Source organism: Alosa pseudoharengus, unplaced genomic scaffold (assembly GCF_046254945.1).
Source record: "Alosa pseudoharengus isolate Yale_2024_CS ecotype anadromous, Long Island Sound unplaced genomic scaffold, YU_APseudo_1.1 YU_APseudo_1.1_scf_17, whole genome shotgun sequence".
Lineage (NCBI taxonomy): Eukaryota > Metazoa > Chordata > Actinopteri > Clupeiformes > Clupeidae > Alosa > Alosa pseudoharengus.
In genome coordinates this window covers 32,813,253-32,833,014 of record NW_027468640.1, presented here as the reverse complement: position 1 = coordinate 32,833,014, position 19,762 = coordinate 32,813,253, and the positions used below count along the sequence as shown (strand labels likewise).

The window sequence follows — 19,762 nt, the reverse complement described above, 5'->3', positions numbered from 1 at the left end:
ATTGTCCAGGTGCATCTCGATGGTGTATGTAAAAAAAAACAGTGATTCTAGAGATTTAATTGTTTCTCTGGCTTGCCCCCCAACAGGCGATACAGTAGGAGATATGGGAACAGAGTGTGCACACAGTGCCTACAATACGTATTCACCCCCCTTGGATATTTCCACTTTTACTGCTTTTATAAATGGCATCTTGGTCAATTTACCCTTTTACCTTTTTTACAATAATTTACAAAAAGGCCCTCTTTAATATCAAAGTGAAAGCAGATTTTACTTAAGCAATATATAATGCAAAATAAGTGATTGCATAAATATTCACCCCCTTGTTAATGATGGATTTCACTGAACTCTAGGGGATGTTCAGTGACTTGAAATTTTTTTTCCCCTCCCCATCCCATCCCCTCACTTATGCTTGTCAATAACCTTTTCTTTGAGTTGCTTGGAGAGTTCTCTTCTCTTCATCGTGGAATTATAGCCAGGAATACTGATTGATCAGTAACTGGACCTTCCAAACACAGGCGTCTTTATATCACTATACTATACACATTCACTGTACTCAGGCAATCTCCATTTCAGTAATTGTGAGACTATTAGCACCAATTAGCATCAACGAATGTGTAATTTTGAGGAACAGGAATTAATTGCTAAGGTTTTATCAATGTCCAGAGGCCAGCCTGACAGTACATTCGGGAGTTATTAATTGCAACACTAAATACATTGACTGGGAGTCATCCTTTGTCATGTGTTTTTATTAACTTTTTTTCTGCTGGAATGTCAGAAGTTTCTTTGTCTCTTGTTGATAAACGCCAAACAGAAATCTATGCCATCATAATGACACACTAAAGCCAAGACGACACAAGGAATGCAAAGCAATACCATAAAATACATGTTCAGACAATGGGTCATCTATAAAAGCTCACAAGAAAAGGAAACATGATGATCATGGCTAAAAATAAAAAGTCTGTGAAATTCTGTGTACATGTGATCGGAAAAGTGGGTCACAATTTCAGTCTCTGAAGGCAACGTAAAAGCCCTCTTTGTGTCTCATTTATAAGAACCCATGCTAGTGTGTGAATGGGAAGCATACATGGTCAATTTAACCACTGAGACTCAGCACTTTTACACCTTTAAGGGGAACTATGCAGTTTTTAGCTTAATATACCTTAACTTCGGAGTCATTGGAATGGTTGTCTTTTTCTAGGGTGAATGGTGGCCGTCTCGCTTCCCCCTAGCGTTTGTAAGCTGCAAAACCAGCATTGCAACTTTGGGCCGGCGGCCTCAGAGACAGAAAGTCTTGCGGTCTCGCAATGTAACAAATTGCTTTACTGCACTACACACATTACACGCCAGGCACCGGCTAGAACAAGGTAGCGATGGAGTTTCTCAGACATTCGTCACGGCAGAGTCAGCGAAAAGAAGCAGAAAGCGAGTAAACCGTTGTCAGAGGAACAGGGAAGGAGGAAACTGCAGACTGACAGATTGAGGAGTGTCATAAAATATATACTCTGAAGCTGTAGGGGGAGCTCTGCAGAGAAACCTGCGAGAAAACAGCGAAGAAATGACCAAAACTGCATTGGGGGGCTTTAAACTTCACACAGTTTCTTACTCATTCATCTTCATTGTGGTACACTTGGGTCTATTCAGGAAGTACTGTGGAGTCTTCCCTCAGTTAGTTTGTTTAAGTTATGCTCAGCAGTCTCAGTGATATGGTGAGGTGGAGATGAAGTGTCTGAAATGACTCAAAGTCACAATCAGCCAGTAGTAAAAATATCAAAGTAATAAAATACTGAATGAAATCCAAAGAAGCTTAAAGAAAACAACATTTTAACATATTTCCTTTGAGAAGTAATCAAAAATGAAAGGGCTTACATTATACAAAAGGGATTTGGCATTTTCACATTGGCTTACTATGCATTAAGATTGAAACAAAATGACCCTATAAGGTGCAATAAAATACTGACAAAGTATCAAAACACTGTCTATGTTTTAGGCAGGTGACAGAAACACAAAAGAAGGGACACGTGTCCTGGAACAACTCACAAGTGCATGGGGACACAAGACAAGACGGACTACACTGACTCTGAAGATACTGGCCAACAGTAGAGTAAAAATTAGCTTCTGGTGCCACTAAAACTCATCAATAGATTGTTTACTATGGCTGATGTACAAATATATTAATTTGACTGGTTCAATATTTACATATAAACTATCAAACCCAAGTATATTATCGATACATTATAAGCTAACATACATGAGTGCACTTTCTTCAATTCATGTGAAAATCTAAAATGTAACACCAAAAACCAGCTTATAGTAACAGAGTCTATTGATTCACATTTCAAACTGAGATGGCAAAAGTGTCTAATGGTAGGCACAGTACTGTATGCTCAGTAAGTCTATACCCCCCGCCCCCCATCTCTCTGAGTGCATATTTCATATGTTTCGTGTGAGAGAGTGACAAAAGAGGGAGTGATTGTGCACATTGTGTTTGCCAGTATGTGTGTGGGTAAGTGCATATGTGTGTGTGTGTGTGTGCATACATGTAACACTTTAAAAAAAAGAGCTTGTGTGTGTGTGTGTGAGTGCGCATGAGTATGTGTGTGTGAATCTGTTAGATGAGCTTGTGTGCGTTGTGTGTGTGCGTTGTGTGTGTGTGTGTATGTGTGTATGTGTGTGTGTGTGTGTGTGTGTGTGTGTGTGTGTGTGTGTGTGTGTGTGTGTATGTGTGTTGGGCTGTCTCTCAGGCGGTGGTGTGCAGGGGTGAGGGGCCCCCGTGCGAGGGCGAGGAGTTGTGCTCTGAGGAGGAGGAGAGCGAGTGGGAGGACAGCACCTCCCTCTGTAGCTCTTCTGCCTTCCTCTGCAGTTCCGCACGCAGGAACAGCAGCTCCTTCAGGTTCTCGTGCACCGGCATCTACACACACACACACACACACAATCACACACACACACAATCACACACACACAGAGAAAAAAGAGAAAAAGCACTTAATCTCACTGCATTCCATTCTATTCATGTTTTGATATTCTCTGTATGTGCTGTACTATAAGTTTTGTTCTTCTACAACAGGCAGCAAAGTAATTATAACATAACATCCCCATAAAAGTGTGTGGTACACACACACACACACACACACACACACCTGTGGCCTCATGCGGGGGTTCCAGCGAACATAGTAGCTGACCCATAGCTCCAGGTGCCGGAGGCTGGCCAGTGGGTAGAGCACGTGGTGCTGGTAGTCCACGTAGAAGGGGTTGGTGAAGTCCTCCGCCTGGCTGTTGATGTAGGACCACAGAGACACCGTCTTACTCTGCACCTCCTGAGAGAGGGATGGATGGAGGGATGGATGAATAGACAGATAAACAGACAGATAGACAAACAGACAGACAGATAGATAGAGGGGGATGAGCAATGGAAAAAAGTAGAAGATCATAAAGAGTGAAAATGAGAGGAAAAAGCAAATAAATGGGATATTTAAGTACAGTAATGTATTGATAATATAAATGTAATTTGGTGTTCCAGGTTAAAATCTCCCCATTTACTGTAGTGGTCCAAACCTGCTCAACTCTCTCCTTCTCGCTGTTGCAGAAGAATGTACCAAATAGGCAACTGTAGAGGTGGTCCAGGATGGTGATAAGGAAGAGTTCATTGAACTCAAAGGCAGCAGGGAACTAAACAGTGAACAGACAAACATTTGTGACCAATGGCAGAAACAAACATTTTGACTGAAAAAAGTCAAAGAGGTAAAAGCAGAACTTGATTGTGAAGCTATTTCAGGATGAGTTTGAGGAACTCTAAACAGAGGAGGCAACAAGCCACTGGAGACTCTTAATAACTCTACCTCCAATAATTATGATCTATTGACATAATAAGAAGTGCATTAATATGACAGATGATTTTCATCTTGATCCCTTTTAGCTATAGGCTATCTATAGGCTAGCTGAAATAACCCATTTCTAGTGAATTATGCTAAGCTAGGCTAACAGTGTCAGACTGGGTTACTGCACACACAGCGGAGATAAGGGATAAGATATGCACCTTCTTACCTAACTCTGGGGTAGACGGCAAACATAAGCTTATTTAGTTAAAATGTGTGTTCTTAACTTGTACTGATGTTTAAAACCAATAACATTTTCAATCACAAAAAAAATGTTGGTGTGTTCTTTTAAGTTGACAACACTGGCTATATTGCAAACGTTTTTGGAAAATGCTCGGAATGTGCGTTCAGAGTGGGCACAAAGTGGAATTATAATGTCGGTGCTTGGAATGTGGAAGTATGAAAACTTACCTAACGTCCCTTTCAGTACGGACCGAGTGGGTTAAACAAGCTGTACACACCTGTCTCATGATCTGCCACACACAGTCAATGAACTGCACGAAGAGAGGGGAGCGCTCCGAGTTAGCATGGTTCTCATCTCCATGACCCACACGCTACAATGAAAACAGAGAAACACTCAGATAAGCACGGATATCTACACACACACATCTCACACACACACACACACACACACACATTTCTCCCAAAACATATATTTAAAATAGAAACCATTTTTCCAAATTTGGCAAATTACAATTGTCCGGTCTCACACTGAGATGCCAAGGCTTTTGCTTTTACACCAGACACCCCTAGTCCCTAACCTGACTCTCACCAGATGAATTTCGTTCCGCCTAGCTCCACTCACATCCATCTGGGATCGGTTCCGTTGAGAGTGATTTCAGCACGAGATTGTATGTTAGAGCCAATCAGGACGCAGGGCGGGGGTTTCATAGATGTGACGTAGCGTAGAAGCGACTGTGAGACTGTTCTCAGCGTCATGGGTTGGCTTCGATGTGAGTGGTTGAAGTAGCACGTCATAGATGACGGACAACTGGCTTATCCAATCTTATGCAAGGATATTTTTAAAAAGGCCCAGCCTTCTGAAGCACCACTCCAATGGATCGATCCCAGATGGATAAGTGGAGCTAGGCGGAACGAAATTAATCTGGCGAGAGTCAGGTTACCTAGTCCCCAGGCTATGCAAAAGACCTCTTTAAGACTACTGTTACGCGCACACACACACACACACACACACACACACACACATACACACACGCTGACCGAGGCGAACTTGTGTCCGAAGCCGATCCACTCCTTCTCCAGCAGCACCTGGAAGCCCCTGAGGGTGCGGTAGTGGCTGTCCAGCATCAGCATGGCCAGGGAGGTGAGCTGGGCCGTGCGGTCCCAGCCGTCGCTGCAGTGCACCACCACCGACGACTTCCCCGACTCCAGCTTATCCGCAATACGCACCGCACCTGCCAGCAGGAGCTGTGAGACAAAGACACGTACGGATCACACATTTTTATTCTCGTCTCCACTGCTTCACTTACACGTTTATTGACTTGGCAGTCAGATACTTTCGTCCAAAGTGAGAGTTCAAATTGAGGAACATCAATCAGAACAAGAGAACAAGAGAAAAAGGGAGAAATAAAGAGAATCGGACTATTATCACCTAACATCAAATTAACAACAACAAAGGACTAGTGACAAATGTCTTGTGTATGTATTGCTGCATGTGTGTGTGTGTGTGTGGCTCACCCTGATGTACTCCAGCCAGTGAGTGCCGTCGATAGTGGAGAGCCAGTGCTGGTCATCGATGGTGGGATAGACCACCTCCTTCAGCTTCCTGAGGGACTCGCGCATGACGTGAATGTTGGGGATGTCCAGAAAGTTCAGCTCCACGTTGGGATAGAAGTTCTCACTCTCATAACCTCCGTCCTTAGCCTATGGGAGGGAGGGGAGAGAGAGAGGGAGACAGAAAGAGAGACGTTATTAAAGGGTTGTAAAAAAAACAGTAGATTCAGCCAAACACTGCGATTTTTAAGTGATTTTATCCCGAATCAATCGGATCCAAAAACCCAATTCCGGCCCAATTCCGGACTGATCACAATGACCGTTCTTGCTCTGGTCCAATCTGCCTGGATTTCTAGCATGTCAGAATTTTTTATCTGATGTCTTTTGCAGTGTGAGCAGACGAACGTCCAGTGTGAGCATATCAAACACAGGTACAATGTGAGCTCCATATTGTATGCGACTGAAAGAGAATTGTCGAGAATTGTCCAGAGTCGGCCAGGCTTTAGACCACAGGATACATTATTGAGGGGACTAACAAGAAGGAGGAAAAGGAGATAGTATCGGTCCACAGGCATCAGTGAAAATGAGAACCCATGAACACTGGGCACCTTGTTGGTGTCGGCCACGCTACTCTGACGGGCATCGAAGATGGTGAGCTTGTGCGACTGGGCGTTGGCGTCCATGATGGTCTGCAGGTAGCGCTCGTCCTCCTTGCAGCGGCGGTCAGAGGGGCCGACCAGCGGCTGGCTGCAGCGCACTATGGTGGCCTGGGTCTCCGGGTGGATCCAGGAGAGGACCTGTGAGAGAGCAGAGGCAGGTGTGAGCGGGATGGGACGGGGAGGAAGAGAGGCCAAAATTACAGATGTCTCATGCCAATTAAAAACAAAAAACTACTGAATGAACACATACCTAGCACACACACACGTCAGAAAACATATTTACTTATATGTGCATGGAGTACACAAGTAGTCTATACACAAAAACACACAATAGACACACACACACGATAACACTCTCACTTTCTCTCATTCTTTCTCTCTCGCTCTCTCTCTCTCTCTCACACACACACACACACACACAAACTGACCGGTATGCGGTGCTTGGCTCTAAAGGAGGCCACTCTCCTGATGTCGTCCTCGTCGATGTTGTTGGGGATGACGAGAAGAGCGGGGTACGTGTCACACACCTCATAGTTGCTGTTCAGCTTGCTGATGGTCCAGCTCTCATTGGGGAGACCCTGAGGAGAACTCACTCATTCATTTCCATTCATTCATTTCAGCAAAAACCTTTTCCTAAAAGTGTTGCACATTATTACATTTTGTGGACATGTTGAGTCTTCCCCATGCCTATGAAGACAGCATTTTTAATTGGTTGTTTTTACCATAAACCATACTTCTAATGTTTGTAATGGAGCTTACTGTTAATGTTGTTATATTCTAATGATGTATGTAACTTTGGATAGAAGCATTTGCTAAATAACATAAACAAAACAAATATAAACCCATTGAGTCAGTCCATTGGTGTTTTCGGTCATAATGACTGGAAAGATTTATTAAGAACAACAGTGGCATCAGGTAATACCCTCCAGAGTAAATCCCACACCGATACCTGTCTCTTGTATTCTGCCACGGGGTCATACACCTTCCACCCATCCATCGGATACTCCTCCTTAAACTGAAAGGCGAAAAGGGACTGGAGGAGAGATGAAAGCGCAAATTGAGTAAAAGCTCTTTCGACCAATCAAATTAGATGTATCCCAAGAGAGACGACAGGACTCACCAGATCGTGCGAGAGGGGGAACGCGTGCTTAGTCAGCATCTCCATGACATCCACATTACTCTGCTCCTCCTTCTTGAAGGCAAACCTGGGGCTGCGCATGTCCTGAGACAGGAGACGTGCGGATTAAAACCACTGATGATTCAGTAGGAGACGTGCGGATTAAAACCACTTTTTACTACATGCTACAAATTAGCGTAGCATGGTTATGATGAACCAGATTTAAGCACAATTTAGTACAACCTGGAAAATCATTGTGTGGTGGTCAGTGTTGATATTGTGGTTGATATTGTGGTGGGCCGCCACAAATAAGTCAATGGGAAACACTGGGGTACGACTACGAGGAAGAGTTGAGACATGTGGCTTGCTCTCTCTTATTTTCCTCATGTCTCTCTCCAATATATACTCTTACAGACATGCACGCACCTCCATGCACACGCACACACACCTTGCAGACAATTTCCATGCCGCATGTGTTCTCTCCATTGCTTTGCACACTGATGGTCTCCAGGCGGCTGATGGCCCCTAGGTTCACATCCATCAGGAAGTATGGCTCCTGGAGTAGACAAAGAAACACACACACACACACACACAGTTTACATTCTATCACATTTCCCAATTAAAGTGAGATATCTATTTCCCCACATTTACACACAAGAAGAAAATGAACAGTGCTGCTACATGACACTGGAGCCCAATAAAAAGTTCCTCTCTTTGGAAATGTAACAGAAGTGTGACAGAAACCAGAGCAAACACAGCTTGTCACATATTCATTTACAGCCAGCTATATACACTCTTTCCAGACAAGAAAAACACACTTGTGAATTTAGCAACAGGAAGAGAAAATGACTATACTCTTGTCAACATGACAAAATGGGGAGGGGGAACTGTGTTGTGAACAGAAAACAGATATTCTGCTGCACTTTGTCATCAAGGGAGCTTTTGTAGCTGGCACGCAGGTCTAGCATTCAGTTCGCAGTGCATCTGCTGCAACAATTAGCTTCCATTATAATCACTGGAACTGGCTACACCAGATGTGAGAGCGCAGCACACATTAAAAAAAAAGAAAAAAAGAATAGACCAGTCTTGTAAACTATTTTTACGCTCCGCACACAGAGTGCTTCCATTGTACGCCTGCTGTAGCCCGTCTCTAAGGGTTTAAAGTAGCCTGATAGAAGTTGTGGAAAGTACTGTACATAGACAGTTATGGTGAGGTAGGTAAGGTGTACTTTTTTGCCTGAACCTAGCCTCAAAAAGCATCATTCTGCTACAGCCAATGTAACTGAAAAACAACCATGCCATGAGGTTTCTCTTTGCAAGTCACTGTAGAATTATACTGCACAGATCTACAGTTTACATTTGCCATCTAAAACAGTCCCTTGAAGTCATTATTACATCAATCATCAAATGGATCCTTCAGTTGCCTACATTCTAGCAACGTTCTACCACAGATGCTTGATTTACTCCTTGATTGCTCCGCTTCGACCCTCTGATTCCACTCTATTTGTCCAGCAGTCACTCTGCATGGTCATCACACAACACGGCCTTACCCGCTCCAGACTGACAAAGTACAGCTTGTAGTCTGTGACGGTCAGCGTGCCATTCAGTGCTCCACTGAAGGGGCAGATGTACATCACATCCTTCGCTGAAAAGAAGGACAGACAAGAGGCTCTTTATTTCATACATGCAGCTATGGCAGGCAGTCAATAGTCTTATGTTCTTTCAGTGTGCTCTTTCAAGTGTACTGAATAAAGTGCTCTACAGAGTCACTGTGAATTGTTGAGGATGTTTTTTTTTTATCTACCATTCACTTTTGAAAATTACAACATGTGCATCAGTTGTGAGAACAAGTACTTAGGAACCAAACGTTTTAACTTAATAAATTTCCTCATTGTTTTTACTGTTTTTCTTTTTTTAAATCAAAAGTCCCTTTGGTCTGTTGTTTTAATCAAAAGTCCCTTTGGACCCAAGTGTCCTTTAAACACCTGAATTATAACTTTTAAGTTGTCAGGTGAACACTGACCTGTGGCTCTGATGGTCTCTCCAGGGACCAGTGGGACCTCGTCCATCTGAACGACGGGTTGGTGTCCAAACACCTAAATAATGAAATTACTATTCATTCTTAAATCAACACTGGACACTGGTCAGAAGAGTGGGCATAGCAATAGGACACCTGGATGGTAACAGCAGTTCAAAGGAGTGGTGGAGTGCAGCAGAGAGACGCAAAGGTGCAGACAGCAACAAGCAGGGAATCTAAATCATGCCTCTGCACCCCACACACCCCAGACTCTATTCCTGCTCCAGTAACTGCGTTGTGTTTGACCGACCACGCAGTTCAACCCTGCACCTGCACAGGGTCCAACCTGCAACCTGCAGCACCTCAGATTGGGAGGTGAGTTTGCAAGCAATGGAGCTAAAACCATTGACTGTATATAAAAAAATGGGCTAAAACCCATGGGTGCTGCTAGCATCTCTTACTAGCACATCTCTTGAGGAGTTGGGAGGGAGGTTTACTGAAAGGAGAAGTTCGGTGTGATATTGACCTAAAGTGTGTTGAAACATGATACCGAGTGTGAACTTTTGTCTCATAGCTCATCTCGGCTTGTCCCCTGCAGTCCAAAATCTGGCGTTAGTTAACTGATGCTACCAACAGGTTTTCAATGGGGGTGGATAGGATATATAATTCCATGGAAATGCATGGATTCCAGTTGCTGCTACTGGAAGCAACTGGAATCCATGCATTTCGAAAGAATTATTTTTGGAATCTGATCCCTTATCATACCTGTTCATTCGTACTCGTCGCTCGACTTATCGTGACTAAATTCAAGATGGCGGCGAACGGTAAACTTCCTGAAAGTACTGTCTGTATAAATCGTCTTGTAAATAAACTACCAGTTCTTTATCAAAGTTCTCAATATCTCGTTTTAAATGTCAGGGCCCTCGGAAGTCTACCAATGAAGTGTAGAGCTACTTTGAGCCTCGTAAATGGTGTAAAACAGTGATTTATTTGCATGGCTAGCCCGATGCCCAAGGCACCCCCATTGAAAACCTGTTGGTAGCACCGGCTAACTAGCACCAGATTTCGGAGTGCAGGGGACAAGCCGAGATGAGCTATGAGACAAAAGTTCACACTCGGTATCATGTTTCAATACACTTTAGGTCAATATCACACCGAACTTCTCCTATAATGTACATAGGCTACGGCAGCTATTGGTACAACTGGCTACCTTTACACTGCCGGTGAAAAGGTGTGGTTATTAACTACTGAGACTAATGCTGTAAAACAACTGTATTGAAGATAATTAGTTATTTGAGATTCAATATTTACTGTTACACCTCATTAAACCTAAAAACAGTAAAAAAATCTTTGGTTTCGGCTCCTCTTCCAACAATATTATTATTAGTGAGTGCTAATTCTACTCATATATTGGTAATAACAGTGTTGCTATTCATCACCATGTGTATCTGTTTTAACATTGTAATTATTAGTCATTGATTAGCTCACTGAGGCGTGTTCAGCTAGTTAAGAGCACTAGTGAGTTCAGTCATATCAGGGCGATATGCAGCAGGACGGCGACCCTAAAGGAAAAGACTCAAGCTACTGGTAAGAGAAGAGACAGAACAAGGAAGAGAGAGAGAGAGAGAGAGAGAGAGAGAGATGAGCGTTAAGCATGAGACTTGCCATGGAGTGGGAGTTGAGCTCAGAGTCGCTGTCATACTGAGAGCCCTGCCCTCCCTCACACGAGTCCTGCACAGCAGCATGTGATGGAACCCAAAGCAAGAGCAGAGAGAGGGAGAGGAGGAAAGACAGAAGAATTAAGAGAACACAGAGAAATATAGAGGCATGGGGCTAGTGCTGCTACTCAAGTGTGATTAGAGGAGGAGAGAGAGAGAGAAAGAGAGAAAGAAAGAGGGAGAGGGGTTAAAAGAATGCAATATTATAGCAGAAACATTTCTGAGCTCTAAAGGTCAAGCCCCACAGACAAACAGACACACAGGAAGTGAGATGGGCAGGGTCTACAACGTGACAGAGGAAGTCTGCTGTGTGTGTGTGTGTGTGTGTGTTTGTCAGAAGGTAGACAGCAAGATTACCGCACAAAAGCAATTACGACAGTGGTAAGGCAGTATGACGGCACTGAGGATAACCATTATGGTCAATGACTGTTTCATCAAGGCTCAGTTTTGAAATGTACTCAATTTGACTGCAGACAGTCCACTGTCCAGTTACAGAACAGATCCTGTACATAGAGACAAGAAGTAGGAAAATGACTGAGCTTTCCCATAAAGCATATCTGCACTCGAACGCCTCCCAGATAGCCAAGTTACAGTATGTTGCTTCAGTGATAAACTGCCTGTCTTCGTCAGATCGACTACTGACAAATACTATGACGATATATACTGATTCAGTGTAACCAAGCTTTCTGGCAGGGCACTATAAGTGCATTCAAATTCTAACCAGAAGTGCACAAGTATGCCCTCATTCTCTACTGAGTATACTTTCTCTGCACTTACAAAGCAGTAACCTGTCAACTGTAAGGGCCGTAGTGTGCATCACATTGCAACACAAACATGTGTCAGAATGCAGACACACTCGGCCACGGGCAGAGCAACAGGGCGAGCTGCACAATGACCATTAGCCATGTCTGGACTGGCACTCAAACACAGAAGACGAAATAAGGAGGAGAGAAAAGCACAGCAGTAGAACGTTTCTCCATCAAGATCACAAATGGAGAATGGAGAGAGGAGCTTTCCCCACTTTAGTATCCCAAAAGAGACAAATGTCACCGAAAACATCTTTATAGTCTTCCTAACCCACATCTCAGTCTTACCCTTAGATTGGGCCTCCTGGATACCTGTAGGTTGCAGACACAAACCAGACAGACAAGGGAATAATTACATTCACATGCAAACACACAGACTGCTTGATTAAGACACACAATCATGACATACACACTGCACACTGAACAGTCTACACACCACCTTTCCAAAAACAAAGCAAAGATTATAGGGTGTGGAGATGTTATGGGGAGCAAAAGGATCTACGTTCTAAGTCTAGCTGAGACACAGGCGTATGCCAACGCTGGGCTTGTCCACTCTGAAACTAAAGAATTCACAGGAAGTCTCCTGGGGAATGCTGTAAACAGTCAGGAAATGTGGACAAACAATGATACGCGAAGCCATCTAAAGCAGCAGCATTGGGCGTGATGAAACAAAACATTTAGGCTTCTCTAGGACAAACTAGTAGCCATCTAGTTTTCTTCTTCGCAGAGGCAGCAGTGGCACAGTAACATTTGCCTGCCCACATAGAACACACACACTCTCACTTACATTCACACTTGCACGCGCACACAAACCACTGCTGCAGCAACCTTACCCTGAGATCTTTTCTTCTTCCAACCTGTTGTTAAAAAGATGCATTCATTACAGCAACACGTTATTAAGTATGTAGACGTCTTGCTGCCTGCAGTCTCTCCTCTATAAAGTCAGTAGCTTGGAAGTCAGACACCACAGGCAATTAAGCAAATTGTCTGTATATAAATAATCCATTTAGACAGGATTAGAGGGTCTGTTTTGATTTAAATTGTGTGAAACTTCAATCAACACAGGATTAAATGTCCTGGCCATATGTCGTCTTGGCACCGGTAATAGAAGTAGGCTACCTGGTTTAATCGCTCCATAACTCCAAGACTCTTTATCCTTGTAATTTGACATAATAAAGGCTAGCCGGGTTTCCACACTATCAGCAAAACGGAAGACGTGTGGGTTAATATAGAACCTTGTGTCTTGCCTTTAAATCTCGTGAGGGAACCTCGGGTGGAATGCCTGCAGACACCTGGCTGTTCAGCGTTGCGGCTATGAGCTGTTTGCACCATTCCACGTGTGAGCCCGTGGGGCTACGAAAAGAGAGAGAAGACAGAACAGGAAATTGACCAGACAAACCCTGATGTAAACAATACAGCATAATACAGTGTATACAATACATACTAAATAATCTAGTCTTGACAGTCATCGAACAGTTTTAACAACTCTTTACAAGAGGCGGCAAGGTCCCAGTGCATTAGGACATCTGTTGGGATAGCATGCTTAGGGGGTGTTGTTGTTTTGATACTCTCACTAGCCCACAATACAGCTAGGCCTCACGTATTAGAACTTCTCGGTGAAATATATATCGTACGTCATTACACAATAATTACCCAATGCACCGTCAAAAAGGATAAAAAATAGTAAGAAATGTAAAGTTACATTTTACGCAATTGTGTCACATCGAAAGGGAGATTATCCCCCCCCCGCGCCCCGAAAAAACAAACAAAAACAAGATAAGGCTAGGTTTCACAACAATGCATGGTAGGCTATAGCCTATAGACTGGTAACTTAAATTGACTATTCTATAGGCCTAGTATGATGCAATATAGTAGGCTATAGCTCGAAGAAAATCTAACGTAATCGAGATACTGTATAATTCTATGAATGCCCCAAAACGGAAACTGTTGCCCTTTCTACTCGGCGACATATGGGTGCCTTACACACTGGAATCAAGAAATATAAATTTCACAAAAATATTTCTATAGAAAGTTGAACGAGAGAAATATTCGCAAATTCACCTGTCTAATGTTTCCACGCTCGCTTGTCTCGATCCGGTATTTCCTCCCAGAGTCCGAGTTGGTTTTCTGCTGGGGACTGGCGGTTGCGCTGGGCTCTCCGAGCCAGCACTCGATTGCTTATCCATTCCTCCCGCGTTTCCTTCCCTACAATATTGTATCAGTTTAGTTTTTCCTTCCTGTGCTGACAGATTTGGGTCAATTCTTTGATGACTCTTGTTTTCAGGATGCCATAGCTGAGCCCCCTCCTATCAGCCAAATCGCATGCAGCACCCCGCCTCGCAGCTTCCTGTACAGCGTTGCGTTAACTCTACTGCTGACAAATAGCGCTTCTGTTTATTTATTCGAGGAAGACAATCTCGAACACACCCCGAGAAGATAACCTCTGATTACCCAACATGCATTTCATCCTTTGTAACAGCCGCGATGGGTCTGCAATGGTCTGCAACTATTCCAGCTAGCCAGCATCAGCACCACCCCTCCCAGACGGCTAGAATTATGGATGTCGTAACCTACACGTCCACCCTGCGCATTTGTCACCGCTGAGGTTTCATTTAACAGCCCATAGAATAATAGGTCTGAGTGAAATAACATGATGGCATCTGTAAAGAAAGCGCAATTGCTTCCTGGAAAAAACCGACATGGACAATGTCGTTAAGTTAATATAACATCAATGTCAATCAGTAATTGCATTATGCGTTATGGCGTCTAATACATGTCTTGTTTTTTGCCTACTGAATCGAGTGCAAATTGTGCATGAGCTAAACCCATAGGGGTCTCAAACTCAAATGAGCTGGGGGCCACTTCTGTCAACGTCATCTGATTGGAGGGCAGGCTATTTCTGAAAATGCAATGTTTTTTTTTTTTTTTTTTTTCAAATACCACACAAAACTGCAAACAGAAAGTGCAAGTGTTTTTATCTCTTTTTAGACACCTGTGCTAGTAACCTTAGCTTATAAATAAAACAATGATAAATTAAATATTAATACAAATTATAAAACAAACAAAAAGCATAAAAACATGTGTGTGTTTCACACCAAATAAAAATATTTTCCTCTCATAACTTATTTAAACCTGCATGGCAGGCTTTAGGCGCCAGGGTTAAGAAAACAACACCATTGGATTTTGACATCAAAATTTCAAAAGGTTTGAAAGTGGTCAGAGATAAAGTCCTACTGTAAATATAAAAATCTATAGCCTATAAACAAAAGTTTATGAAGGGGGTAAATTTACCCATCTAATTTGCCACTGGATAGCAAGCACCTCAAATTATGCACTTTTCAGTAAATAGGCCTACTGGATGTTGAACATATTTGAGCAGGTTTACTTTCTCTTTTGTCAAATTGACAGAAAAACAGTAGGCCTAAGATGTAAACCAACAATAGTAAACTATTACTGGCCTAAAACCACAAACCGTTATTATAGGCCTACAATAATGTACCCTGGTCAAATCAGTTCCTATCATGGATGACTTTGTAGTTCTTCAGAGCCCTATTTTCACTACCTCTGCTGTCTGTACCACATCCATTACGGACACCATCATCATGATTACCACTGCTACCTCCAGCTATGTTGAGCAGAGGGTCGAAATAAGCATGGTATGCTTAGTGGACACTGTCGTATACACGCAAAGACGCACCTCCATTCACAGACGCACCGTGACTATCACTGTCAATAGTCGATAATAATCTCCAAAAGGCAGATATTCTCCTTCAGAATCAGAATAGGTGAATATAGCCTACCCAAGACTTCATCACACATGAAAGTTTTTTCAACATTTGGTGTCGGCCTATTTCTGCTTCAATTTGTGCAAAATTATGGCCTGCATCGCTTCCGCGTCATTACAATAAAAAAAATGCACATCTTCGTGTTTATCACGTGTAATACAAAATTTCCTGAAAACTTTATGCAGTGAATTTGGGCTTGAATCGAAGCTCTGGATGTCTAGCAACTAGTGGAGGAGAGTACAAATGGGATTTGTCACCGTCTTGGATCTATCGTATATTCTAACCAGTGTTGTTGTTTGTCGCAAGCAAAAATACCCTCAAGGGCCGAATTACCTATTATTTTGACATTAGGTCGCGGGCCGGGATTGGGCCGGGCGCGGGCCGGAGGTTGAGACCCCTGAGCTAAACAGAACAGTCTTTTTTTTTTTTTAGTATATTTTTGGGCTTTTTATGCCTTTAATCAGATAGGACAGTGGAGAACGACAGGAAGTGAGTGGGAGAGAGAGTCGGGGTGGGATCCGGAAAGGACCACGGGGCGGGAATCGAACCCGGGTCGCCGGCGTAAGTGCAGGTGCCCCAGCCAGTTGCGCCACAGCTGGGGCCAACAGAACAGTCTTTTAATCAATTCTGCTACCTAAGCATTTTCCAAATCAGCACACCAAAACAAGTAGGAAGTTGTGAAATCTTTAAATTAATTTAATCAGCATTATTTACAAAACAAGAGCCAGCCAACAAACTGTGGAGAGTATATGATGAAGAAGAGTAAATGACAAACAAAAAAGTAAATCCCTTTAAACTATGTTGTCTACATTAAAAGGTACAAAAAGGATCAAAATGAAAGCGAGAGAGAGGGAGAAACCATGTAGGAGTAAAGTGATACAAGTGCAAATCTCCCCCATACTGAAACCCATGCAGCGAGGTGGGGGAAAAGATGCATATTTGCTACAACAGTCATATCTAATATGACCGATGGACCAAGGCCCACATCCTCCATCAATGTTAGCACACAAATAAAAAATGCCCATTAAGTAAACAAGACAGAAAAAAAAGAAAATAATAATTATATATGGGAAGCAGAAATCCACAAATTACCATCGGTTCAACCAACCAAACATTTTTTTCTTATTACTTTCCTTTTTATAAAACTGTCAAATTTTACACTAAATAAAATAATTATATTTTACAACAATAGAGCTTTCAACAGTAAAATAGGCTTTGTTGAGGTAATTACACAGTTATTGTACTTGTACAAAGTAAAAAATAAACAAAATAGATTTTTCTTTTTTTCCTTTTCCCCTAAAAACACAACCAACTTCAAAAATGTTCTTGTGTTGTTTGTGTTTCGTTTTTGTGTTTTGTGTTGAGTTTTTTTTTTATTCATTCTCACACATGCTATGGTTTTTAGACTGCATCTCCTCATTGAGGCTAAAGTCTTAGAAAGTTTAGCTTTTCCTGGGCAGCATTTTCAATAGCTCCAGGGAGAAGTCACTCTTAAGCACAGATCTGAGAGTAGGTATGCCATCTCATTACCACTCACACACTCATAGAAAAAAAAATAAAGAGACACCCGAAATCCCTAAGGTTCCTCCTCATAGAAGAACTCAATCTTCTATGAACAACTTTCAAAAGCACTATCTAGAACCTTCAAGACTTCTTACAACTCAAAGAACTCTTCAAAGTTACAAATATGGCTTTGCATGTACTGTGGGAACCTCCGAAATAGGGTCTTCAAGGCCCTCCCCCTTTTCTCTGAGTGTGTGTGTCCTTTCTGAGATAAGCTACAGCCGTCCTCCACCTGCACTCAGAGCGGCTTCTGCCAACACGTCAGCATCAGCTCTGGGGCCAGCAGGGCACTGGAGTACTCATGTACCCATTCCTCCCACAAGCAGGTGATGACCCCTAGCTCTTCCTGTGGAATAAGTCAGGAGGCATCTTCGGCAAACCACACTCATTTGAGAGGGAAGCGGCCATTGTCATTGGTCCAGCTGGACCAAGAGCTGGGCTTTTTTTTTTTTTGGCGTACACCATCTGACCCAACATCACTCAGTTCCACCTGCCAGTCAAAACACCCACAGCCAATGGAAGACGTCCTTCCCTGCCACTGATTGCTGCCCACAGAAAATTAAAGAGACAACGTATTGATACAAAATGTCCTCCTGGGGTAGATAGACCTCAGGTACAAGAAAAGGCACAGAACTGGACTCACAAGCAGTAGTAGCCCCTGACCAACCCTGCTTCTGCTCAATTATAATAACAATACTAATAATAATAATAACAACAACGACGACATAAGCGCATCCCAAAGGATCTTCAACAGAGACCTCTGCCCTCCCAATCTGAAGCCTCATCACATCTCGAAAGTGAGAGGTGTGTAGCAAAAAATTAAGAACTTATTCCCAACTCCTACATCCATACCTTCCAGCTTCATGTTCAAATTTGACCTTCATGTGAACTCTACTCTACACCCCTGATTAGAAAGCGGGGCCTCAAAATGTTACGTCAGTTTTTTCTTAGAGCTGCGGGTCGTGGTAATTCGTTTTTTTGGAACAGTGCATCCACAACCAGGGGTTTACAGAATCTGAGAACTATCAGGACAGACCAAACCCACGAAATGGACACTAGGGGACACGTAAAGCCATGTTTTACAAACCAAGGCAGAAAACAAGACAATGGCTCTGTCAAGGCTGAACACGTCAAAGCCACCAGACTTTTCAAAATTCCAGGACCTCCACAATACACAAGAGTTCGACAAACACCACCCTAAATTTACCCCTGCATGACTGTCAGTACATGGTAGAATTGTGAATCCAAACGCAATATCACAATGTATCTGATGGGACTTAATTTCTCATGCAAAAATCTTAAATAATTAATTCAAGACTATGAGACCAATCAAGCATCACTGTGTCCCAACAGTATCACAGTACTCAAGAAAAAGCATTAGAACCCTCAGTAATGGTTATTGTATTTAGCAGACGCTTTTGTTCAAAGCGACTTACAGTTGGTTATTAATGGCTGTGATAAGAGACACCTTTATGCAGAAAGCATTTAGAAACCAAACTACCATTCCTTGCTTTGATTCCAGCAGGTATGCTATGAGCACAGGGGCACATACACATACTTAGACAAGCGCAACATAACGTTATGGTATGACAATACTAACACAACAGCACCCTCTACAGACACATCTCTGTGTTGGCAGAAGACAGTTCAACAAAATGCCCAATGGTAAAACCAGCTTAGGAGGGAGGGTGGTCATTTTGAGACGAGCCATTGTTTACTTGTTTTCTACCTGTTTTTGTTTTTCGTTTTTTTTTTTGTACATCCCTGCACAGGTCCTCAGGTAGGCGTGCACAAATCCCAAAAGTCCTCATTTCCTCATTAAGGCATCACCCTGGCCTGTATGCAGAGTCTGATAAAAGGCTGTACTGTGACTGTATTGCATAATTGTGATTATTACTTCTAATAACGGACATTATTACCATTTCTGTGGCCACGTTTATCACCATCCTTATTTACAAAATGTCCTGTGACCATGCGTGTGAATGTTAGAGAGTGTGTGTGAGTGTGTGTGTGTGTGAGAGTGTGTGTGTGGCAGTGGTGGTGGTGGCTAGGGGGGGGGGATCAGAAGGGCGTCTGGAGGCGTGTGATGTGCTGCGTGGGGGAGGCGGCCGAGGGCGTGGAGCTGTTGGACAGGTGGGCGGAGGGGGAGGAGTCGGACAGCTGCAGCTCCTGGAGCTTCTTCAGGTACTGGTCGCGCAGGGCCAGCAGCTCCCTGTAGCGCTGCTCCACTGGACTCTGCTGCTGAAGGGAGGGAAACGCACACACACACACGCACACACACGCACACACACAGGAAAAACACTGACAGTGAGCAGACTGTGATATAATATTGCACGACAGTAATACACACCCTGATATGATGATGCATAACAGAAATGAGTATACAGTCCAACACACACACACACAGACACACACACACTACAGGAAAAGCAAATCACAGGAAAACATACACATACACACCAACACTGGAAGCTGCACACATAAACAAGTA

At 43.1% G+C, this 19,762-nt stretch overlaps 2 protein-coding genes across 6 annotated transcripts in view; both read right to left on the bottom strand.

Annotated features, from left to right (window-relative positions):
* Positions 1-730: 730 nt before the first annotated feature.
* Positions 731-14,342, bottom strand: mtmr1a (myotubularin related protein 1a). 4 transcript variants are annotated; one of them, XM_076289343.1, is made up of 17 exons: positions 13,985-14,342; positions 13,171-13,276; positions 12,757-12,780; positions 12,212-12,235; positions 9,406-9,478; positions 8,933-9,027; positions 7,831-7,938; positions 7,386-7,487; positions 7,215-7,298; positions 6,694-6,843; positions 6,215-6,403; positions 5,571-5,756; positions 5,094-5,300; positions 4,334-4,426; positions 3,553-3,666; positions 3,138-3,314; positions 731-2,908 (listed from the first exon to the last, which is right to left on the bottom strand). In XM_076289343.1, the coding sequence occupies exons 1-17, from the start codon at positions 14,107-14,109 to the stop codon at positions 2,738-2,740; spliced, it is 2,028 nt and encodes a 675-aa protein (XP_076145458.1). In that variant the 5' UTR covers positions 14,110-14,342; the 3' UTR covers positions 731-2,737. The 4 variants fall into 4 exon arrangements, with proteins under 4 accessions (XP_076145458.1, XP_076145460.1, XP_076145459.1 ...); XM_076289345.1 differs by lacking the exon at positions 12,212-12,235; XM_076289344.1 differs by lacking the exon at positions 12,757-12,780 and having other exon boundaries at positions 13,985-14,341.
* Positions 14,343-16,380: 2,038 nt separating this feature from the next.
* The window catches only part of mtm1 (myotubularin 1), a 23,999-nt gene continuing 20,617 nt past the window's right edge, over positions 16,381-19,762 (bottom strand). Inside the window, exon 15 of one of the 2 annotated variants that reach the window (XM_076289341.1) lies at positions 16,381-19,512. In XM_076289341.1, the coding sequence (XP_076145456.1) occupies positions 19,333-19,512 (180 nt within the window). In that variant the 3' untranslated portion in view covers positions 16,381-19,332. The remainder of the gene's footprint in view (positions 19,513-19,762) is intronic. The other variant, XM_076289342.1, reaches the window with a different exon arrangement.

Coding starts and splice junctions, on each gene's coding strand:
- mtmr1a (XM_076289343.1), bottom strand. CDS start 14,109: ATGGATAAGCAATCGAGTGCTGGCTCGGAGAGCCCAGCGCAACCGCCA. Junction 13,277..13,984: donor AGCGTGGAAACATTAGACAG/GTGAATTTGCGA, acceptor CTCTTTTCGTAG/CCCCACGGGCTCACACGTGG. Junction 5,757..6,214: donor GCGTGGCCGACACCAACAAG/GTGCCCAGTGTT, acceptor TCCCTCCCATAG/GCTAAGGACGGAGGTTATGA.